The 23,848-nt window shown below is 36.2% G+C and overlaps 1 protein-coding gene across 1 annotated transcript; it reads left to right on the top strand.

The window, feature by feature from the left end:
* Nucleotides 1–9,434: 9,434 nt before the first annotated feature.
* On the top strand, nucleotides 9,435–23,715 carry LOC107569525 (heparan sulfate glucosamine 3-O-sulfotransferase 6). The gene is made up of 2 exons (XM_016255634.1): nucleotides 9,435–9,924; nucleotides 22,626–23,715. Exons 1-2 carry the CDS (start codon nucleotides 9,446–9,448, stop codon nucleotides 23,242–23,244), a joined length of 1,098 nt encoding a protein of 365 aa, XP_016111120.1. The 5' UTR covers nucleotides 9,435–9,445; the 3' UTR covers nucleotides 23,245–23,715.
* The last annotated feature ends 133 nt before the right edge of the window (nucleotides 23,716–23,848 follow it).

Raw genomic sequence — 23,848 nt, 5'->3', positions numbered from 1 at the left:
AGACAATGCAGGTACATCCGTCTTGTAGCAACACAGTCACGCATAGATTTGTGTGCAAAACTTTTGTTGGACTAATGAAATTTCTGTTGTGTGACTGGGTTGAGTTTCTCTTCATGTCATTTCAAATTCCAAATCAGCACTCTGGACAACTTCCTGGAGGAAAAAAAACACTCTTTTTTTTCCCCCAACAAGGAACATGATCCCCTTTTCTCTTCTTTTATAAACATATAAAACAGCATAAATTGATCTGTAAACTGTAAATGTTTTTTTGCTTTGAATTGTGAATCACAAGGATGGCACCAAACTTAAAACCTGTTCAAAACCAGTTGTTACCTTTGAAGTTTCCGCCAGAGAAATTACACACTTCGCCTTTAAGGGTTCAAGGTGCTTTGGAAGATGTCCTGTCCCGACATGCCCATTGAAAACCCCTTTGAGTCTGTCTCTTTCTGCCTTCTTTACTTTTCTCTCCTTCTCCTCTCTTTCTTGACTGCTACACCCATCCACTGTAATCTAATTCATGTCTTCCCTATACTTAAGGCTAACCACAGGCCTTCCATACCATGCAGTGTAGAGAGACTGGCTTTGCCACCATAGACTTCAGCTTTCATGTGCAAACAGTGTGCTGAGGTCCAAGAAAGGCACGCTCAGAGGCGCAGTGTATTTCAGGCAATATTTTCACTTGTGTGTGAATGCTAGACACTTCCACCTTCAAAGCGTTGGACTGCAACAACTAGCTGTTGTGGGTGAGCCACAGCTGGCATCCTTAAGATACCATGATATCCAGGTGTTGTGCAGAATAGGTATTTATCTCTTCAAGCTCCTCTGCATTGTGAGGCAGGTGACTTTGGAAAGTTCCGCACCTGCTGTTTTTCAACCATTAGCGTGATGCGATCTGCCCTCATTCACCCTTTACCGATTGAGCACGCAGATTGAATTGTGTGTGTCAGTATAAATGTGCATGTGAGCGCAAGCATGTGCATGTGTGTTTGTGTGTAAATGCGGGCATGCAATATTGAAGAAACACCTCCCCAGCTGTGAAAACAAATGCCACATCTGGCTGAAGGTGATTAAGGACATTTGCAAAAAACGCTTTACTATAAGGTTCAGTTTGTTAACCTTAGATAATTCAGATAAGACTAAATAAAATATTTAGTTTTAAAGTTTTAAAATGTATTAATGTTGCTTACTGTTCATTTGTAACACTTTCACTTAAAATGTAATATTTTATGAACAAACACAAATGAACAAACAGCAGACCCATTAAACAACCTATTAAATTCTCTTATTGATAGTTCATGATAGCCTACCTAATGCATTAACTAATGTTAAGTCATACATAGGAATGCAGGTAGGCTACACTGTTTTTGACATTTGTGTTTCTCTTTTCGTTTGTATCGTTCTTTTTACTTTCACTTCTATTAATGTGTTTGATTAGCCTATGTTAGTGTAATGTTGTTGATCTCTTGTTCTATGCCCCATCTGTTTTCTTTATGTGCAATTCCTTGTGCAATCGCAGACTACGAAATAAGAGAGGTAGCCTATAAACCGCGACACTTGCTGACTATTATGGGATGCTGATTATGTAAATGTAGCCTGTGTATCCCGTCGAATCTCAGCTAGTGTTCCAGCCAGGACTTTTCCGGACTGCGTGTTCACGTTTCAGTAAGTATTAGGCTATACAGTGTATATGGATGCATAAAGACTAGCATGTAGCATGAAATCGATGTTTGTGTAGCCTACTGTACGTGTAGCCTGTGCATGTTGTTTGGCCAGCATTTCAGACTATTTTCCGCATTGTTATAAAACTATAGAATGTCAACAATTCTGTTGATTTTGACGTATGCTTAATTATTTAGCGCGTGCAGGCTACATTTTTGATAGTTACGTCAAAGCAGTAAATGCGTCAATGCAGCAGACACACCCAAACACTAATCCTGTACCAATAGGGCTCCAGTCTGTCTTTGTTATGGTACATTGTAAACTATACACTGTAAATAATTTGTGAAATAAGCTATAGCCTACTGCACTTGTCACTAAGTGATATTTACTTGACCACATTAGAGAATAGATTTCTTTTCACCATTATCTTGGGTGTGTCTTTGCATCCCAGACCCTAAGTGCATCTTTATTGTGTTTACTATTTTACACAGCCTACCCCAAAGATGCACAAGGGGTCAAAATATTGACAAATTGAACTTTAAAGAGTATTTATATGTGCTACATACACTTGCATTTCCTCTAGCCAGCTTTAAAATGTTTAGTAATGATGTTGACTTCTTTAAAGTTATTTACTTGTAAGGGATTGCATAACAACTAAAGTGAAACCTGGTTCAACAACAGCACTTTGTAGGCCTACTTTAAGTATTTGCTTTTTGTCTTTAAAGGGGTGGTTGACTGTTTTTTTTTTTCTAGGCTTGATTGTGTTTATGGGGTGCAGTATAACATTTGTTAATGCTTCGTTTAAATTTTTTTTTAAAAAAGCATTATTTTTCACATAATTTACCTTTATTCTACACCGCTCTGTCCCTTCTCCTATAAACGTGCTGATCATTTCCTGCTTTTATGAAGCCCCGCCCTCAGAAATACGGGATGGGCTCTGATTGGTTAGCTGGTCCAGTGTGTTGTGATTGGCTAAACCGCCTCTAGTGCGTGTCTAAACGTCCCGCCCTTCACCTCAGCGGCATGTGCTCTGGTTGTATTGTAAACAAGGCGTCGTTAATATCGCTTATCAGTTTGAGCCTGATTGAGAAGCAGAGGATATTACCGTATTGAAGAGGATCGCGCAGAACCTGTGCAAGCACGGCTTTTAATGGTAGGCCTATGTTTTTTGTTTGTTGTTGCCTCATACTTTTAGATACGCTGTTATTTGTAAATGCTACTGCTTATGTTAGCTTTTAATATATGGTTTTATCCTGATTAAAGCTGATTAAAGTCTCTCTACACTGCATGGTATGGAAGGCCTGTGGTTAGCCTTAAATACAATACAGCAACTGCACGCGCGTCCATGTATAACGCTTCTCATAGCTATGTGAAAATAAGTGTATAAATGGAACAGTTCATTGCTGGAGCTGAGCTGAATAAGAGAGAGAGAGATGATTTTGAAACTTGTGAATCCATTAGAATCGTTAGAAGACGGAATCGCGATTCATATATGAATAGATTTTTACGTGCACCTCTAGTTTTCTCTTTCTCTTCTCTAAAGCAGCGCAGCATGGCCCCGCCCCCTTTGCTGCCTTTTCCCGAGGGTGGGGTTTATCTGGGATTGTGATGTCACGAACCCGGGAAGTAACTCGTTGTAGTCCCTACCAGCCGTTTTTGTAGACATTAAACTGCCAGAATTTTAAAAGACGATATCTCCGTTTGCATTGAACTTTCAGCTTCGTAACTTTGCAGATATTGTTTATGCTCAAACAGCAACATTACACACTAACTAACATTTAAAAAGTGAAATTGCAATCAACCACCCCTTTAAGTTACCCAACAGTTTAGTATTTGCTATGATGTTACTCAGGGACTGGAGGATTTTCTGAAATGACTATATTCCTCCATCACCAGTTTGCCCAAGAGGAAAGCTCTTAAATGCGTTGCTTCAGCAAACACTGTTCCTGAAATTAGTGAGTGGTGCAGGTCACTGTGAATGGAAAGCATCTGCTAAATGACAGGTAACCAGGTGAGGTAACCCATCCATAATAATATGTTCCTTTCAAACAAATGCTCACAAATGCAGCCAGTTAGTGGCAAAATACCTTGTCTTCAATAAATTCAACCAACCAAAAGCAGAATTTAGTTTTAACCAAGTGCACCAGTTTGACGTGCAGTAGTGCATAGCTTTGAACATGGCTAACATTATACTCAGATGCACCACAAGTTCACTCAAGTCCAGAGTGAAAGAACTGGTTTGGTAGCTGTTGATCATATTCTGACAAACGTGATGATATTTTGATACCCAGATAAGTATTGTATCAAATATGTGACCCTGGACCACAAAACCAGTCATAAGGTCCTAATCATCCGAAAGCTGAATAAATAATCTTTCTATTGATGTATGGTTTGTTAGGATAGAACAATATGTGGCCGAGATACCACTATTTAAAAATCTGGAATCTGAAAAAAATCACCTTTAAATTTGTCCAAATTCTTAGCAATGCATATTACTAATCAAAAATTAGGTTTTGATATATTTATGGTAGGAAATGTACAAAATATAATGTAGGCTATTGCTACAAATATACTCGTGCTACTTATGACTGGTTTTGTGGTCCAGGGTCACATATAATATGGTTGTATACTGTGTCTAGCCTGACGTGACATTCATTTTTGTAATAAAAGCTCTTTGAAATAATTATATGGTTTGTTTTGCAATCTTGTCTTTCTACATTCTTAGAAAAGCCAGTAAAGAGCACAATGTATGTGTTAATATGTAGGAATTTTCCGTATTGATTTTTTCACAACCGTATTTGAATTATTTTGAAAGGTCTGATATTTTTTCTGTCAACAAGGGTATACTTGAATTCATTTTATGTGACATTTGTACCACAAAATAATGATATAATGTTGGCTTAAACCATAGACGCTGAGTGAACAGGTTGCCAGATCATCAGTATATCATGCATTATGATGTGTTTGTGGGTGGCAGCTCGCTGGTGGTCCTCCTCAAATATGTAGCCAGGAACACTTCCCAATTTTTCACAACTGGCAATTTTTATTTCTATTGCACACAATGATTATTTCATACAGATGATGAACAATATATTTGGCATTTTATTTGGCATATACATTTGTAACCCAAGCTGACAAAACTTTTATGTTATCTTGGGTGGTGCTATAGGCTGTCAACATCATGTTTAATGTCTGTTGCTTGGAAAAGTAATAGAACTAACCCCTATAATAAAAATTTCCTGATAATTTACTCACCCCTATGTCACCCAAGATGTTCATGTCTTTCTTTCTATTGTCCTTTTGCATTATTGACACACTATTTTCCTATTTAATACTGTAAAGCTGCTTTGACACAATCTGTATTGTTAAAAGCGCTATATAAATAAAGGTGACTTGACTAATTAAATTACATAATTCCGTCACATGTCACTAGTTACTCCCCAACACTGGATGCCATAGAACAGTGTTTCTCGTAAAGCTGCTTTGACACAATCCAACACTGCACATTTTGTATGTCTCCCTTATCTGACACCCATTTCAGGTCCTGGAGTTTCTTTTAATGAGCTAATGAGTTGAATCAGGTGTGTTTGATTAGGGAGACACACAAAATGTGCAGTGCTGGGGGGCGCCCAGCACCAGGGTTGAGAAACACTGCCATAGAAGAACCATTCTGGGTTCTCCAAAGAACCTTACAATGTTTTAGAACATTTAAAACGTATTTTAAGCATAATACTCCAGCATTGTCTAGTAAAAGGCCTAGTTTTGCTGTAAAGTCTTAATGATCTCATTTTATGACAATTGTGAGTGTGACACAGGGGTCCTGTGGAGAGAGTGTTTGGCCACAGTCAGGCAGTGTTGTTTTTAGCCTTGCTGCAGGCTCCGTAGAGTCTGGACCATAATGACACCTGTCCTGTAGCGTTAACAAGAGTGCAGATTGTCAAGAAAGAGGCCAAAAACGTCTTTTTCTGACAACTGAAATATGCATCTTTTGTACCAAAACCAATATTTGAGCTCAGAATATGTTACCTTATGTCACATTATCAGGAAGCATGGTATCTCTTTTCATAGTTATGCTGATGACACACAGTTGTATGTAGCCGTGTCTCCTGATGATACTGTTCAACTTGACTCACTTTCAAATTGCATCCAAAACATAAATGACTAGATGTCACAAAATTTTGTACAACTCAACCAAGATAAAACTGAAGTATTGATTATTGGAACCAAAGTGCAGAGAGAAAATTTGACCCCTAAACTAAATATATCACTGTAAAAAAAATGTACAGTAAAAAAACCGGCAGCTGTGGTTGCCGGAAATTTACCGTAAAAAAATACGGTAGCAACATTTTATGTTTTACGGTTTTAACTTACATTTACAGTTAAATACCGTAATTTCATTAACTGATATAATGTTAATATATCAACCTATTGAAGTACTGAAATCTGTTTTGTACTTTTGTAATACACTGATAACCACCCAATGCAGGTGGTGATGAGAAAGTTACATGATGAATCAAAGCCCATCTCAAGCAGCTTTTAAATACTAACATATATAGAAGGTGCACAGTGTCATTCACACAAACACTAAACACCAGAATGGTAACATGAAACTGAAATAATGCAATAAACATTTGTTTAACAACATTAGGTGTAACACACAACCCTAATGTACAAAACTGATAAGAAAAAACTAAGAAGAAACAGTTATTTCAACAAAAAAACATCAAATTTGAAATGTAACGCAGGGAATTCTGGGAATGTCAATTTATGGTTATTCACTGTAAATTATACATTCTTTTTCACTTCCAAAAACGGTATAGCCTACTACCGTAAAAATTACATGTAATGTCCAATACAGTTTTTCATCGTATATAGTAGGGGAATTTACCGTTAACAGGTTTGTACTGTAGCATTTTTACAGTCTTTTACCGTTAAATTCACGGTAAATTTTTACTGAATCCAAGCCTTGTGGCAAAAAATGTAGGAGTTGTCTTTGATTCAGATATGTGCGTAATATTACCAAAACTGCATTTTATCATCTGAAGAACATTGCGAAAGTAAGACCATTTCTCTCTCTGAGCAATACAGAAAAATTAATGCATGCATTTATAACTAGCAGGCTTGACTATTGTAATGCCCTCCTTTCAGGTCTACCAAAGAATACAATTAATCAACTACAACTAATACAAAATACTGCTGCTAGAATATTGACAAAGACTAAAAAGAGAGATCACATTACACCTGTATTAAAGTCATTACACTGGTGACCTGTTAGCTTTCTTGTTGATTTTAAAAAATCTTTTATAAGTTTACAAGGCATTGCATGGACTTGCTCCAGCCTATCTTTCAAAAATGCTTATAGTATACAAACCCAGAAGGACTCTTAGGTCTTCAAATTCGTTTTACCTTATTGTAGACCTTATTCTTTTTACCTTATTGTAGACCAGATAATTTACCTTATTGATAAACCTCTTTACCTTATAGTAGAACAAAAAAAAAATTGGTGATGCTGCTTTTAGCTGTTATGCTCCCCGCCTCTGGAACACATCCTAAGATGTGCTAAAAGTATTAATAGTTGTAAGTCTAAATTAAAAACGTATTTGTTTAGTCTGGCTTTCCTGTAATGTCCTATAAAATTTTAGTATATTGTATATTTTATGTGGGGTTTTTTCCTTCATATTTTACATTTTAATTATATATATTTTAAATTTTGTTCTTGTATTTTAATGGGTTTATTTCTATTTTGTATTTGGTGCATTGTATTGTTTTTGTATTTGATTTCTTCTTGCTTGTAAAGCACATTTGCTTGCTTGCTTGCAGAAAATAAAACACTGCTCTAAAGTCTGTTTAAGAGTTGTGTGTACAACAGAGTAATTTCAATGTTCATGTCTTGTTTAATATTTAGTGCACTGATTTTCAAATTTGTAAGGATCCATGAAAAATATGAGCAAAAACCTTTCTGAAAAATGAAAACTCAAAAATCCTGACTACGCACATACTTTTGTGGTGGTAAAAAAAATAATAATAATTTAAGAGCTCATCTCTGCTGTGTATTATATGTTCAGAGAATTTTATGTTAAGCTTATTTAGAGATTGAGTTTAAGTAAAATATTTTTCTTATATTGTGTAATACTGGGTAAAATATAAATATTTAATACAGTGGTGGCCAAAATTATTAGAACACTAGTATTTTCACCAGTTAAAATGGTTTCAAGTCAGTTATTTCTATCTTTTGCTGTAGTGTGTCAGTAGGAAATATCAGTTTACATTTCCAAACGTTCATTTTGCCATTCATTTTAATAACCTAGTGAGCTTTTTGCACAAGGAGACTGACAACAGCCAGTGCTCCACACAGAGATCTGATCTGATCATCATCATCAGTCTGTCTGGAATGACATGAAGAAACAGATCAAACTGAGACAGACTAAATCCAGAATGAATTTGGTTAATCGAAGTTAACTGATAAAGAAAATCTATTTATGACATTATTTTTGACTGCGTCCTCATTTTACAGCATTTTTACACAAGTTCCTAAAACTTTTAACAGTACTGTAGCTTCGCAGGTAGGTTTCTTGAAGCCTCTTAGAGATGTTGCCAGTTCTTCTGTTTCCTACCGACACACTACAGCAAGAGATGGAAACAACTGACTTAAAACCATTTTTCAGATGGTGAAAATTCTAGTGTTCTAATCATTTTGGCCACCACTTACATGTTTTGCAGACAATATTTTACTAATTTACAATGATAAAGTTATGTCAGTTGTTTAATTTTTAGTCAAGTTGCCTTTATACCACATTTATTGTTTGTCTTTCTTTATTTTCTCAGCATAAATTAATGTAGGAAAAAATACAGCCATATATTTTAGAAAGGGGGTTCTGTGCAAAGTTACAGTAGTATTTGTTTTTCTTTTTGATCATGTTTTTGTCAAATAGCAATTATTTTATGACACCTATGTTGCTTAAATAATTATGAAATAATGATCTGTTATTCTGTGTATTTTTGCTTTTACACTACTGCTTGATTTGACAATCATGCCAATAAAGTACTTTGAAATTGATATCGAAGTGTACAGTGTGCGAACTGAGGTGATGGTGATTTGCTTAGTCTTAAGTCTGCAGAGACCAGATCAAGAAACAGACTGTCTCTACTGAGTGTGTGGCCTCCAGGACAGGTGTTGCTCACTGACTGACCTCTTCATCTGTGTGTAAAACAGTACTGACAGAGGGCTGCCTCACGCAGCAGCCTATGAAGGAAAGTACATGCCATAAAAATACCTAAGATAACATTTCACTATCTCTATCATGCAGTAAGGGCACTGAACTTTGACCTGTTCTTTTTTTATCCGGAAAAAAACAAGCTCTCTAGCTCTCATCGATTTAACAGTAGTTAAAGGATTTGTAACTGCTTAGGTAGGAAAGTGATAAAAGTAATTTGAGCAAAAGGGGTGGTACTCAGAAAGCAGGGCGTGGATACGCACCCAAAACGGGTGGGAGATAAATGGGTAACCCTGGTCACCCGAAGCTGCACGGCTGCGGGACCTCAAGCCAAAGAAGTCCCATCAGTCCAACAAAAAGAACATGAAAAGTTATAATTCGTAATGTAACTTCTCTGGATAAGACATCATCGCGCAAATATGGCGTCCTTTTGATTTAGTGACTCTGAGGCGCACATTTTTTTTTTAATCTTACTAAATGATTAGTCTTGCAACAAAAACACGTTATTTTACATTTAATACGGGAATGATTCCTCCCTTTAACGTTTTGTTTCTTGCGACGCAAAGACACTCATGGGATGTTGGACAACGAGTTGCGACTTGGGACACCTGAAAGCGCACTCCAAGGTGTCTGTGTTCTTTACCATGATCCTCATATCCATCTATTTGTTCTACTGTCTCACCGGATACTGCGATTCCATGCCGAGTCCGCTGTACGTCCATCAGAATTTCAGAAGCAAACTTTTCCCAAAGGAAGGGAAGAAACTGGCGCACTGGAACGGCTCCATCGTTCGTGAACTCCCCGCGCAGGATGCGACAGACGTGGAAGAGGAGAAGCGGCAGCGAGGTTCAGCTTATGACACGTACAGCAATCTCTCCGTGTCAAACAACTTTGGGACCAAAGAGTTTCCTCAGGCGATTATTATCGGCGTGAAAAAGGGAGGAACGCGGGCGCTTCTGGAGTTCCTGCGCGTTCATCCAGACGTGAGAGCCGTGGGCGCGGAGCCGCACTTCTTTGACAGGTTCTATGAGAAGGGGCTCCAGTGGTATAGGTAGGTCGCCTGTTATTAGCTAGTTGTGAAAAAATATGTATTGTTATCATTTTGCCATAGGGATAAGTATTATCAAAACACCCAACCGTATTAAAATTCAGCATGTAACTTCATTACAATGCAACCATAAATGATATGCTACCTCAAAACATGCTGCTGGTTGGATGGACAGTTAAGGCACACTTAAAATTCTGAATGTCTGTGTAATTTTTATTTGTGCAAATACATTTTTTGTACATTTAAGTAAGCATTATAGCAACTGCAAAATAATAATAATAATAATAATACTTTTTTATAATAGAAGTATATATATATATATATATATATATATATATATATATAATGATATTTTTTTTATAATAGAACAACTTGCTAACGGCCATTCCTTAGCAACCAATGTCTGTAATAGTATAGACCTTATGTAGCCCCGCCCCTTTTCAGCACTGTGCTCATTGTCTTCTGTCTTCAGGTTTGTATTTCCACACCGTGAAATTACTGTAAGGTCATACAAATTTACAAAGGATTCGCTCATTTTAAAGGATTAGCTCACTTCCAGAATAAACATTTCCTGATAATTTACTCACCCCTATGTCACCCAAGATGTTCATGTCTTTCTTTCTTCAGTATAAAATAAATTAAGGTTTTGAGGAAAACATTCCAGGCCTTTTCTCCATATAGTGGACTTCAATGGAGCCAACGGGTTGAAGGTCCAAATTTCAGTTTCAATGCAGCTTCAAAGGGCTCTACACGATCCCAGCCCATGAATAAGGGTCTTATCTATTAAGGTTCTTATTATAAAAATTCAAATGTATGAACTTTTTAACTAAAAATGCTCTTCTTGCACTAGCTCAACCTCATGCATTACGTAATCACGCACGCGTGACGGAGGTGGCAGTACCAACCCAGTGTTTACAAAGCAAACGTGCAAAGAAAGTCAAACGCCCTTTACAAAAAATGGTGAAACAAAGATGTCGGACGATTTTGAAGTTGGAGGAGAAAATGTTTTTTGCCCTACCCTACCTTTTTGAACCGAAGTACACAGATGAAGAACTAGCAAGGCGTGACCTTTCCAACGTGATTACGTAATGCGTGAAGTCGCACATCGCAGAGCTAGTGCAAGATGAGCATTTGTGGTTAAAAAGTATAGACATTTTTATTTTGTTTTGTTTAACCTGATCCCCATTGAAGTCCACGATGTGGAGAAAAATCCTGGAGTGTTTCCCTCAAAAACCTTAATTTCTTTTTGACTGAAGAAAGAAAGACATGGACACCTTAAATGACATGAGAATGAGAGGAAATTTTTCTTCCGGAAGTGAACTAATCCTTTAAAATCTTCCCGGTCTGACATGCATCTTGAACACTGCAGTACTCATGATAACTTTAGTACATCCACTTCACCAGCTAATTACTTTTCAACAGCAATTCTATGGAGCTACCACTAGAAAAAATTAAGTTTAAAGAAAAATTTCCAAAGATGGCTGTGCTCTTGTTTTTCTGATGCATAAGGTCTGTCATTCTTATTTTCTTAAGAGAAAAGACAAGTTTAATTCATTTTTACAAACAGATCACAAATAATAGTGTTATCTGTTTATATAATCACTCCCTATTATTTAGATTCTTAGAGACTGCAATTTTCTTTATCCAAGTTACCCACTTAAAATCTTAAGAGTGGTAATTAAGTCAGCCAGCAGATGTTTTATCTTACAGTAGACCAATTTTATAACAGACATTGTAATTTATGTAGACAGCAGCTCAAGAGCTCCTGAAATGCATGCATCTGAGGCACATAAAGTTTATGCAGCTCTCATCATAAAGTCTTCCAGCAAAGAATATTGGTTTAATTAACTCCTCAAAGGAGTTACACACTGAGATTTCTTCATTCATCAGTTCTTTTTGCATGTTTAGATCATCCTTCAAGCAGTTATGCATACTGTATGTCTGCATGATTGGCAATTGATTCTTCCTCTCTCTTTTAATGCCACTTGGTTCATTAATATCACCTGTCAATAACCCAGTCAGTTCAGAGCCGCGTCTCATTGGCAGGACATTCAGCTCTCTGCCAATAAAATGACTGGGGATTGACCGTCAGTGCTTCTGTCTCTCGCCTCTGTCCATCTCTCATCTCCATTCCACCTAATTAGAAATCAGACAAATGGGAATGATTATGTATTGCTGGTTCATCATTTAATTCCCTTCTTTTGTTGTTCCATATGACGTTCTTCTGCAGTAGAAGATATTTTGAAGAGTGTTGGTAAGCAAACTGTTTTGGGTCCCATTGACTTCCATTGACAAACAAATACTATAGAAGTCAATGGGACCTGAAACCATTCGAATATTGTTCAAAATATCTTCTTTTATGTTGTAGACAAGAAAGAAAGTCAAACAGGTTTGGAATGACGTTAGGAAGGGGAAGAAAATTATGACATGATTTAATTTTTTTTCAGGTGGACTGTCTCTTTAAAAATATCTTCAAGGAACACTTCACCCCAAAATTACAATTCTGTCATTAATTACTCACTTTGCAAACTCGTATTCTGTTATTTTGTCACAATACAAAAGGAAAATTTGGGGGTTATGGGTTTGAAATTACTGAGAGTGAATAAATGATGACAGAGTTTTCATTACGGGGTAAAATATTCCTTTAATAATCGCGTTTCCTCTCTTGTCAAGAAACTATACCTCGTGAAGCGACTTTGAGGTTTAGTTTGACGATTTGTCTCTCTTTCTCATGCACACACACACACATTTGTTCCAGCATGTGGTGACAGCCTTATGTAAACAAACTGTCCATGTATGGGGTTTTTGTAAAGTATAATTCAATATCAGCCTTGTCAACACCACGGGTCTTCTGTGTGTGCAGATGTGTAATGACAGCTGAGCTTTTGTGAATGCCAGCTGGAAGCTGTACATGGAAGAGCTTTGTCACATGGCCACTGTGTGTATGTGTGAGAGAGCAAGAGTGAGTGAGTGAATGAGTTGAGAGAGAGACATACAAGCTTTGTAAGTGACCAGGTGCTCGTATACTTTACTCATTAAAAGGTTTATGGAACTCATGACTGTTGCCCTTGTCAGATATTGTACATTGTAAAATTTTCTGATGCATTATAGCCTACAAATATTGTATATATTACATGCATGTGTTTAGTCAAATATTTTATTTGTATTATTTATTTTATTTTACGTGTTTCTAATTTGTGACCGTGGACCACAAAACCAGTCTTAAGTCGCTGGGGTATATTTGTAGCAATAGCCAAAAATACATTGTATGGGTCAAAATTATGTATTTTTCTTTTATGCCAAAAATCATTAGGATATTAAGTAAAGATCATGTTCCATGAAGATATTTTGTAAATTTCCTACCGTAAATATACCAAAACTTAATTTTTAATTAGTGATATGCATTGCTAAGGACTTCATTTGGACAATTTTAAAGACGATTTTCTCAGTATTTAGATTTTTTTGCAGCCTCAGATTCCAGATTTTTAAATAGTTGTATCTCAGACAAATATTGTCCTATCCTAACAAACCATACATCAATGGAAAGCTTATTTTTTTTAAATTCAAAAAATTGACCCTTATGACTGGTTTTGTGGTCCAGGGTCACATTTAATTAATAATATTCCACTACAGTGAACATTTTCTAAATATATTTCAAAATACTAAAGACATTTAAAAAAAAATTATGAATTAATTTCAGGATGCACTGCATAATAATTACCGTAAGTTATATATTTTATCTAATATTATAAACTGAAGATCGTAAAAATCTGATCTTCTCATGAATTGATAATATGTTCTGATTAACATGTCCATCCATTACATGTTCTTTAATTCTATTCATTAATCCATAATAATTGTTCCTCCCCCACTCAATGCAGTTACCTGACTCTGGTTGCACCTTTTCATGACTCCATAAATCACTGTCCGGAATAAAAGTCACCTCCCAATCAATGATGTGTGCGGACGTGCTGCTTATCGATTCCTCCTTAACCAACTTTATTGCACTTAGGCATAGAGACGGTTAATTAACCTGTGCATATTCAATCTTGTTGACAAACTGCTGCCGCCCTTTTCAGCTCTTGACATTCTTTATGACACTCCAAGGTGTTTAGCTATAAAGGTTTATGTTTTAAGAGCTGTGTTTTAAGATAATGCTCATTTGTGATATAGGTTTAATTCCTTGTTGCCTTGTGAGTGTTGTGTAACATGGAATGCTTATTTATTATATCTCTATATTATACCCATATTTATATCATATTTATATCATAAAGGTATATATATATATATATATATATATATATATATATACAGTACATTTTTGTAGTTCATTTACATTTAACACAATTATTTTACGTATATTTGTCACAAAAAAATACATTACAGAACAAATGTTTTAGCACTCAGTCCATTCCATGCAAAAGTTTCTATTTTTTAATCTATCCCTGATGTTAATGAGTACATTTACATTTTGCATTATACATTCAATTTAGATTTTAAGGCCATATATTTCATGATGCCAGAGTGCTGATTTGACAGGCTAGATTTCCCACATGACCCGGGTCTCTAACATTAAACAAGCCATTGATTGATCAGGACTGAGGGTAGTGGTGTGGAAGAAACCAGCGGCGCGCTACAGAGATAGATGTGTTATCTATAACCTCAGAGTATGGCACAGCCTCGTAATGAAGAATAAGAGTCAGGGAGTAACCCAAAAGGAGGTTTTCGCAGAGATTCCATAAAAGGACCTTTTTTGGTTCCTTAAAGAACCTTTCAGAGAACAGTTCTTCAAAGTACCATTTTTGGAACTTTTCAGTGATCTGAAGAACCTTTTTTCACCATAAAGAACCTTTTGTGGAATGTAAAGGTTCCATTGATGTTGAAGGTTCTTCATGGAACCATTGATGCCAATTTATTTTTAAGAGCGTAGCTTTGCTTTGCTTGTGATTTTTTTATGATGTGGTTAGCTGGATAATCATTTCCTTGGAGGTTTTCAGTGGGATAGATTACAGTCAAGGCCAAGAGAAAGAAAGCTTTGGCTTGTCCCAAGTTGTTCACCAACCCACAATGGCATAGATAGTTTCTTAACAACTTGTTTTTGATGCATGACTTCTCAGCAGAAATTCCTATAGTCTTCTATTGCTGAAATATAGGCCTGCTTTAGAGCAAACCCCACTTTATTTTTCTCGAATACTGCCCTTTCAACAAGAAAAGTATGATTAATCAGGCAAAAAACAGTGTTTGAAGGCACCAGTTATACTAGAACCTCCCAATTCTGCAGCTGCAGTCATTCTTCTGCTCAAAGTCCTGCGACTGACTGTTAAAGCTGCACATACGGTGGGCTGTTAACCAAGCCAGGGATGTGGTTTCCTCTAGGCCAGTCTTAAAGGTTCATTATGCTGCTACACACTCCATATTGAGTCACTTAAAATTCTGTGTGGTGCATATTTGAACAGATTTCCATTGTGCTATCTGTTTTTACTTTTATATTCCTTCATGTGTGCATTGTAACTTCTATAGGAGCTATAGACGCTATCTGCTCACATATAAATTTACATCTGTTTTAGAAATGTAATTCTGCTCTTTGGCATCACTTCAGTCTGCAGTTACACATTTGTCACAGAAATAGTATTCTACACACACCACCATCGCATATAGTTCATTGAATATAAACTGTGCCAGGTCTTTTTTCTCAGGCTCCTCCTGCCAAATTTGTACCATAAATGTATGCCAGGCGCTTGTGGACGTTTAGCAATATCCTGATACTGGACTGTTTCCAGAAATGGTGACACATCCTGAATCTCAGATGCATTAAGGGTACAGTACTGAAACTGTTAACTGTGCAACCAAGTGCAGCAATGCAATGCTTAATGTTAGTTCTCATTGATTTTGTTGACTGATTTCTTGTCAAATTAGAATAATGTGCTATTTTTACAAAACCTATGGCCAGTTTTGCTGCCTTCCAGTAATATTAGATCATCCAGCACCAAAACAGCCAGTCTGACCAGCAGTGATCTGCAGCAGAGGTCTTCTTCCTCCCGTGGCTGATCCTTGACACATTATCAAACACACTATCTGGAAATTTCAGGCAGTCTGATTAGATCGTTAGGAGCTTCAGAAGCAGATTAAAAAGCAGGAAGAAAAGGAAGCACATCCTGTCAGAACTTCAAGACACTAATCAGGAGGATGTAGGCGGATATACAGTGAGTTCAGTGTTTTGATGCTGTTTTAAAAATATAAAATTTGTGTTTTTGTGCACATGAATGCTGATACATAAATAATAAAAATAAATAATTCCATTGTAATAATAACAATAAAATACCTGATATATATATAATTAAGAATAATTAACAAATTAACAAATTTTATGAGGTAGTTGGTTATTTTTAAAATAAAATGCAATCAATGCAATAAAATTGTCAAAAAAAAAATTTTGTTTTTTAAATATGTATATATTGGTGTGTATGTGCATACAAATAAATTAATAAAATAAATTTAATTAAAATAATTAACACATTTTATGATGTTTTTGGTGTGCATGTGTGTGTACAAACTCAGTTTTATACAAACAGTTAACAAATATTGTTGATGTTAACCGGCTGATTAGGGTGACTTGATCGCTATTTCAGATGGAATTCAGAGGGAGGTTAAAGTGTGTTGAAATCTGACAGAAGTTGTAGTTCGTCTTATTGTGTCCTTGTGTGGTCGTCCTGCTGCTGCTTCACAGATAAACCCACACAAACACACGCTCACAGCCTGATTTTCCCACATGATAGTGAGGGCAGAAGGGCGATTAGTTCCTCTCTCACACACACACACACACACACACACACACACGTCTGTAATCCCTGATTTGCCACTGGTCTGTTTCCTGTTAATGCGGGACCTCCCTCTTTCTTTCAAGGATGTGAGCATTTAGATCTTGGTTTCTCCTTTGACCTGTGGCTTTCCTGCTATACCACACATGTAGAGCTTAATGAAGAACTCAGTCTTGACTCATTCACCTGCTAGCTTTGCTTGAGATGTTTCTTCTAACATTTCTTTGGAGAAAAGCTCAGATCATTTGGTCTTGATGAGAAATGACTAAGTTCATGTTCAAATCTTTGTCATTTGTGACAAAGAAATTGCAGATGAGGTCTTACTAGGATCTTGTTTTCAGGACAAAATCTGAGAAGAAATATCCATTTCATGTAATTGATGTGTAAGAGAAACAACTGAGATGTTCAAGAGTTCTCCTCTGTGATTTTTCTTTCGTAAGGGCATGTTTTGTCCCTTGCTTTGTGTCCTTTTGCATGTTTGAGCAGTTGTATGGTGCTTTACTTGTTATTTCCAGCTGAAATTTAATTGCTTCCCACAGTTTCTAGAAGCTCCCATTTGCTCCATAATGACAAGCCTGTGTTCTCACTGTGTTTTCAATAAGAAGGCCCTACTGTCCTTGCTGTGGTGTTCAGCAAACTGAGTGCTGTGTCTGAGTACAGCCTGTTTTAAGGCTTTTTGGTGGAATTCAAACAAGAGTGATGCACCTGAGATTCTTTTATCTCATGCATAGTGGATTCTGGATATATATTACGGAGTTTTCGTTTTTAAAACATGAGACCATAGTCACACTGCAGTACTTAATTGTAAACATTTCTGTCTAGTTTTCAAATATTTTAGTGACCAAAACCATAGTAAACATATTTGAAATAAAATAAACATTATCTGACATGATCTAAAAGCCTATTTCTAATTTTTATTTAGTTTAAGCTAAAGTACTCAAATAAACTAAAATTACATTTAAAAAGAAAATGTAAAAAACAACCAAAATTAATAAAGCTAACAAATTCAAATGAAAACTCAAATGAAAACTAAATGTAAAAAATGAAATAAAAATAAAAAGATATTAACAAAAACTATAATAGTTATTTAGTTAATTATTATTGTAATAATAATTATCAATTGTACTAAATAAAACTGTTAAGATCCTCAATTTGAATTAATTTCTATGCAAGTTAATTTCATTTTGAAAATTCAGTCAAACATATATACTGAACAAGATATTCAAGATTTAAGGACTTGCTTTTCTTTTCTGAATTTTGCACCTCAGTCTTGTTTTCCAGAAGTTTTTATATTTTATAGATTTATATATGAACAGCAAGACAATGAGTAAGCTTTTTATGTAATTTTTGTAACATGTAACATTTCAGAGACCTAAAATATCCATACCCATTCAAGCCCATGGTGAGCTCTTAATGGGAAGAAACTTCCTCCCAGAGACTCATTGCTGCCAGATGTGGCAGAGATCAGGACGGGAACATCCCGGGTCACTGCTGCCAGACACAGGGGGCAGTTCTGTCTGGATGTTTTCCTCTGATAATGGGAGAAAGGTTATATCCTGTGGTTCATTTAAATGAGGGAGAGGAGATCCCACTCTGTTCTGATGTGTATCATGCAAACAGCTACGAGGAAGAGCTTGTGTATGTGTGTGTGTGTAATAAGGCATGACTTGCCGCACTGTGTTTGCTGTCTCTTTTTTAGTTCAGCATGTTTTGGTTCAAAAATGTATTTGAATATTTTGAAAAGTAACTCGCAGCACACCGCAGAAACCTAAACCAAACAGTGGTGGTCAGTCTCTATAATTGTGTGATGTCCAGAAAGAAACCATGCTATTTTGTTAATAATGTTTCAGGAATATTTTGAGTCTTCATGACCAACCAAATTCTTATCATATAACTGATGCGGATTGCTCATAAGAATGACAATAAATTAATAAATACATTTAAACTAAATAATTAAATAAATGATCAATAAATAAGTGAATAAACTCCCTTCTCACTGATGTTTCTTTAACAATCTATCTATCTATCTATCTATCTATCTATCTATAAATAAATAAATACAAATATAAATAAATATATGTAAAATGTAAATACAATTTCAAATTACAAATAAATATATACAAAATAAATAAACAAATAAATAATTTTTAAAAATCTATCTATCTGTCTGTCTGTCTGTCTGTCTGTCTGTCTATCTATCTATCTATCTGTCTGTCTGTCTGTCTGTCTGTCTGTCTGTCTGTCTGTCTGTCTGTCTGTCTGTCTGTCTATCTATCTATCTATCTATTTTAAATATCCTATACAGGTGTTATGTATTTCACCAGTAGCAAAATATAAAATGCACCAGAGAATATATATTTTCTAAATCTCTTTTGTTTTTGCTCATCAGGTGTATTTTGTTTTAAGGATGTTTGTTAGGACACCACTTAATTCAATGTTACAGTGTATTTTTCTTAACATTTTCAATGCATTTTAAAACATAAACTATATTTAATACCAACTGAATGCCAAAGGGATGGAGTTGTTGATATTCTACGAGGCCATTGTTTTGCAGCAGGCCACCCGCAGCTGTGCCTTCTGTACCAGTAAACAGAAATAAATTGTTGCCAGGTTCTGCTCTGATAAACTCATACAAACTCCAGGCTCACATTCCCGGTCCAGATGCTAAGCACTAATGCTACGCTAGGTGTGATCAAAACAAACAGCGTGGATGCTAGCCAAGCAACCGCACAGGTAACAGCAGCTGCCGCGAGCCACCCGATAAAGCAGAAAACACACAAGCGCACAGCTGGCGCCAGATCAAAGGTTGCCAGAGATCGCCAGTCAGCTGCGTTTGCGAACCTGGACGAAATGAGGGCTTTATCTTGCGATGCTTCTTTGGATTGGGAGATCAAACGGGTGGACCGGAGTGTGTGGGCCACTGGCGTGAATTGAGAAAAGCCCAAACTTTTCGCTGATTACCAGCCTGCTCTCCACAACGTAAACATGATGTCAGCAGATGCGGCCGCGGCCATTATGGCTTCCATTAGCTTGATTACTCTGAATTAAACATGCACTTAGCGGTGTGTACATAGCCAAACAGCGCTTGCACTTTAGATGCAGGGTGAGAATGACAACACTGACATTAACCATGACATGCTTTCCAATTAAAAGCTCTGCATGTAATGCTTCAAGATCACATCCCTAAAAGCAGGCGCTGGGAACATGTATCATGTAAACACAATCAAAACACTGGCTTCAGAAGTTATATGGCCAGTCTTTATGGCTTTTGAATGCTTTGTGTCCATCTTGGAGCTAAACAGACTACAAATGGTAATTGTTTGAACAAGTGCAGCATGAAGAGTCATCAAAAATTCTCTTCAAATAATAACAGGGTGGATAAATAGTGATAAAATATCATGGTTTATGGTGAACTGTTCCTTTAAGAGCATTGCAGGTCAAATGGCAAATCCAATTTCTCAATGTTACTCGTTATTCTCCTTCACAGATCAGTCAGCGTGATTCCTCTGATTCTTGTCTCAGTGGTAAAGCTCTCATAGAGCAATATGATTTGTATTAGAGTTGAATATTAGCTTCATGGCAATGAGATGATGGCCAGCCTCAGAGAAAGAGACAGAGAGAGCGACCGCTTTCCAAACCCCATCACAGACCAGTGAAGAGTTAATCTACAGCATATGTTCTCTATGGAAATAATGAGAGTCAGTGTAGAGACTTTTCCACTTGATGCTGGAGCTATTGCGCATTCATTAAAGAGATTAACTGAACCTTATAACCAACAACAACCTTAATATATTTTCATTCATTTATATTTTTATTTTATTATATTTATATTACATAATTGTATATTATATACAATTATATTTTTATTATTTTATTATTTTTATATTATAGAAAACTATTAATTTAAAATGTTTATATATTATAATAATTAATCAATTTAATGTGTGTGTGTGTGTGTGTATACAAATATAAATATATCTAAAAAGCATGACATATATAATTGATATTTAATATACTGTGGTAAAGGCAAACCTTCTGTGCTGATTAAGGATATTATTCCATTACCAGAGCCAATATCCTCATCTTTTAAATGAGATCTCGCAAAACTGACCTCAGATCAGCACAAAAAAGCTTTGGAGAGATCGAGAGACTCCTGACAGACGTTCTGGGGACAAAACCTATCAGGAAATGACTGCTTAGAGTTGTTATGCTTTCGTGTTTTTCTTTCTTTCATAGCAGCTCACCAACTCCCTTCTCGCTGACGTTTATTTCACAAGGCTGGTTTTTAATAAAGTCAGTTTTATGTTTATTTAACAACGCTTTACACTTTGCATTACTCAGGATGGAGTGAGTAATTCAACACTGGCCTCATCAGAGAACTGCTTGTTTTATGTTTGATAATAAAAAGAACATCTTTCATCATAATGAACTGAATCGCAAAACACGTGTGACAGCTTCATCCGCTGGCGAGAGCTGAAATGGTGGCAATTATCATGTCTCCAGAGTCAGTTTTAAAACAGTTTTTCATTTTGCATTATTGCTTAAAATTACAGTTTAATATTTAGCTTGGACGACATAGGTGCAGCCACAGAAAACCTGTCCCAAAACCTGCCTACATACAGTAGATGACATTTTAGATGCATTCCAAAATGTTTATGATTTCAGCCAAATTCTAAAGCAGCATTGTATCCTTAAAGGCACAGTTCAGCAAAAATTAAAGTATAAGTCCTTTTTTATGTTCATGTTGCTCCAAAGATGTAAGACTTTTTCAAAAGATATTTTTGTGTGTTGCACAGAAATAAAGTCTTGTGTAATACTGGTTTGGAACAACACAAGTTAGTAGATAGAATTTTCATTTTTAGGTGAACCTTTAAGAAAAAAAAATCCCATAATGCAATGCACTGAACCCAGTGATGATGATATATATATTTTAACTACATATTTTTTAAATCTTTATTAGAGTAGTGGTTAAACCAATTACAAAAGAGTGGACATGCTGACCAATCGGAGCAGACTTGGCTTTTTGGAAAGGCAGGATTTAAAGAGACAGGAATTTAAAAAGGAGTGTTTCAGGCAAAGGTACTGCCACAATGTACAGTGTGAGAAAAAGAATGTGTTTTTGAATATTGAATCATGTAAATGTCTTGTAACAGACCCCAAAAATAAAATTTTGAACTTGTGAATTAGCATAATATGGGAACCTAAATATTTAATGCATACTGAAAATGTGTCAGGATTTCCCATACAAAAATGTAATATATATGTACACATATATAAATTTCTATGAAATATCTAAGGTGAATTAAAACAACCTATTAGACATTGGAATAATTTCCTATATTAACATATATATCTAGCACAAATATGTATGTTTATGTATGTGTAGGACATTTTTGGGCATATACTGTACATCACGTACATGTATATCTATCGTTACACCCATCAATACATATTATATAAGTAAATATAAAAGATAGATATGTATCTAAACATTTATTACAAAAATAAATATAAACACAGATTTTTGTATTTATGTAATTTTAATAAATTTGCATAAATAAAATACACATTGCTACATACGTATATATTGACATACATAGTTGCTACATATAATCCCATACCATACCAAAAATCCTAATATAGATCTTATTAACCTATGTACATATACAAATTTTGCTTTGGGGATTTTTTATATGTTCTAATATTCATCTATCCAGAGAATGTAAATATTTGAAAATTATATTTGGCAATATCACTTGATAAAGGGCAATATATTTCACATACTGCATTTCTGTAGGAGTTGTGGTGTTTCAAACCATTTAGAAACCATGTTTGATCACAGAACTGACTTCTATTATGACTAACTTTCAGTTTCTCGTTCTGTAGGAATCTAATGCCGCGTACTTTAGACGGCCAGATCACCATGGAGAAAACACCCAGCTACTTCATCACCCGTGAAGCACCGCCCCGCGTCTTCTCCATGAGCCGCAGCACCAAACTCATCGTGGTGGTCCGTGACCCCGTGACCCGGGCCGTGTCGGACTACACTCAGACTCTGACTAAAAGCCCCGACCTGCCATCCTTCCAGAATCTGGTCTTCAAGAACTCCACCACGGGTCTGATCGACACGTCCTGGAGCGCCGTGAGGATCGGCATCTACGCCAAACACCTGGAGAACTGGCTCAGGTATTTCCCGCTTGCGCAGTTTCTTTTCGTGAGCGGCGAGAAGCTGGTGACGGACCCCGCGGGAGAAATGGGCCGGGTGCAGGATTTCCTGGGACTCAAACGGGTGGTGACCAATAAGCACTTCTACTTTAACCAAACTAAAGGCTTCCCCTGCCTCAAAAAGCCGGAAGGAAGCAGCAGACCGCGATGCCTGGGGAAATCGAAAGGCCGACCGCATCCACACATACCAGCGGAAGTGCTGCACAGACTCAGGGATTTCTACAGGCCTTTCAACATGAAGTTCTACCAGATGACTGGTCAGGACTTTGGCTGGGACTAAACACATGCAGGACCGTCTCTGATAATGCAGAAAGCAATGAAACTGTTTATTTATGACTGATTGATGTTGATTTTCAGTATCTTCACCCTGAGTACTCTCAGAAATTGGTAGTAAATTTCACAATTAATTACACACACACAAAAAAAACTGCACGTGCAAACAAAGAGATTGCTGGCCACACACTGAATGTAATCCAGACTGGAAAAGGTCTAGCAAAAATATATCTTATTATATAAACATCATAGTGTAAAAAAGTGCACAGTGCAAATGAATTAAAAACTAAACCAGCTCAAGCAAACATTTGAGCACGTTGCTTTTTTTAGTGCTCACATAACAACAACCATTTAACCTTTTTCTGGATTACTAATTAGAGATAATTAGCTTGGTTCAGTTAGCAGGTGGACCTATATACAAGAACAACAAATAGTATTCATTTTATAAATATGCAAATCATGCAAACAGTGAAACAAAATCAGGTACCAAATTTTAATAATAAAAAAGATCAAAAATATACAAATAATTCAAATAATACAAACATGCAAAGCCAACACATGCCGTGCCCCCCCCCCCACCCCTCGCCAAACAAAAGATCACAAATGACCCA

The sequence above is a fragment of the Sinocyclocheilus grahami genome, unplaced genomic scaffold (genome assembly GCF_001515645.1).
Source record: "Sinocyclocheilus grahami isolate Dianchi unplaced genomic scaffold, SAMN03320097.WGS_v1.1 scaffold1354.1, whole genome shotgun sequence".
NCBI lineage: Eukaryota > Metazoa > Chordata > Actinopteri > Cypriniformes > Cyprinidae > Sinocyclocheilus > Sinocyclocheilus grahami.
Note: the sequence above shows the minus strand (reverse complement) of the source record. Positions and strands in the feature narration are given on the sequence as shown.

Bases quoted from the DNA above. Each gene is read 5' to 3' on its own strand.
- LOC107569525 (XM_016255634.1), top strand. From the start codon at position 9,446: ATGGGATGTTGGACAACGAGTTGCGACTTGGGACACCTGAAAGCGCAC. The intron at 9,925-22,625 runs GTAGGTCGCCTG...CTCGTTCTGTAG, and splicing joins AAGGGGCTCCAGTGGTATAG to GAATCTAATGCCGCGTACTT.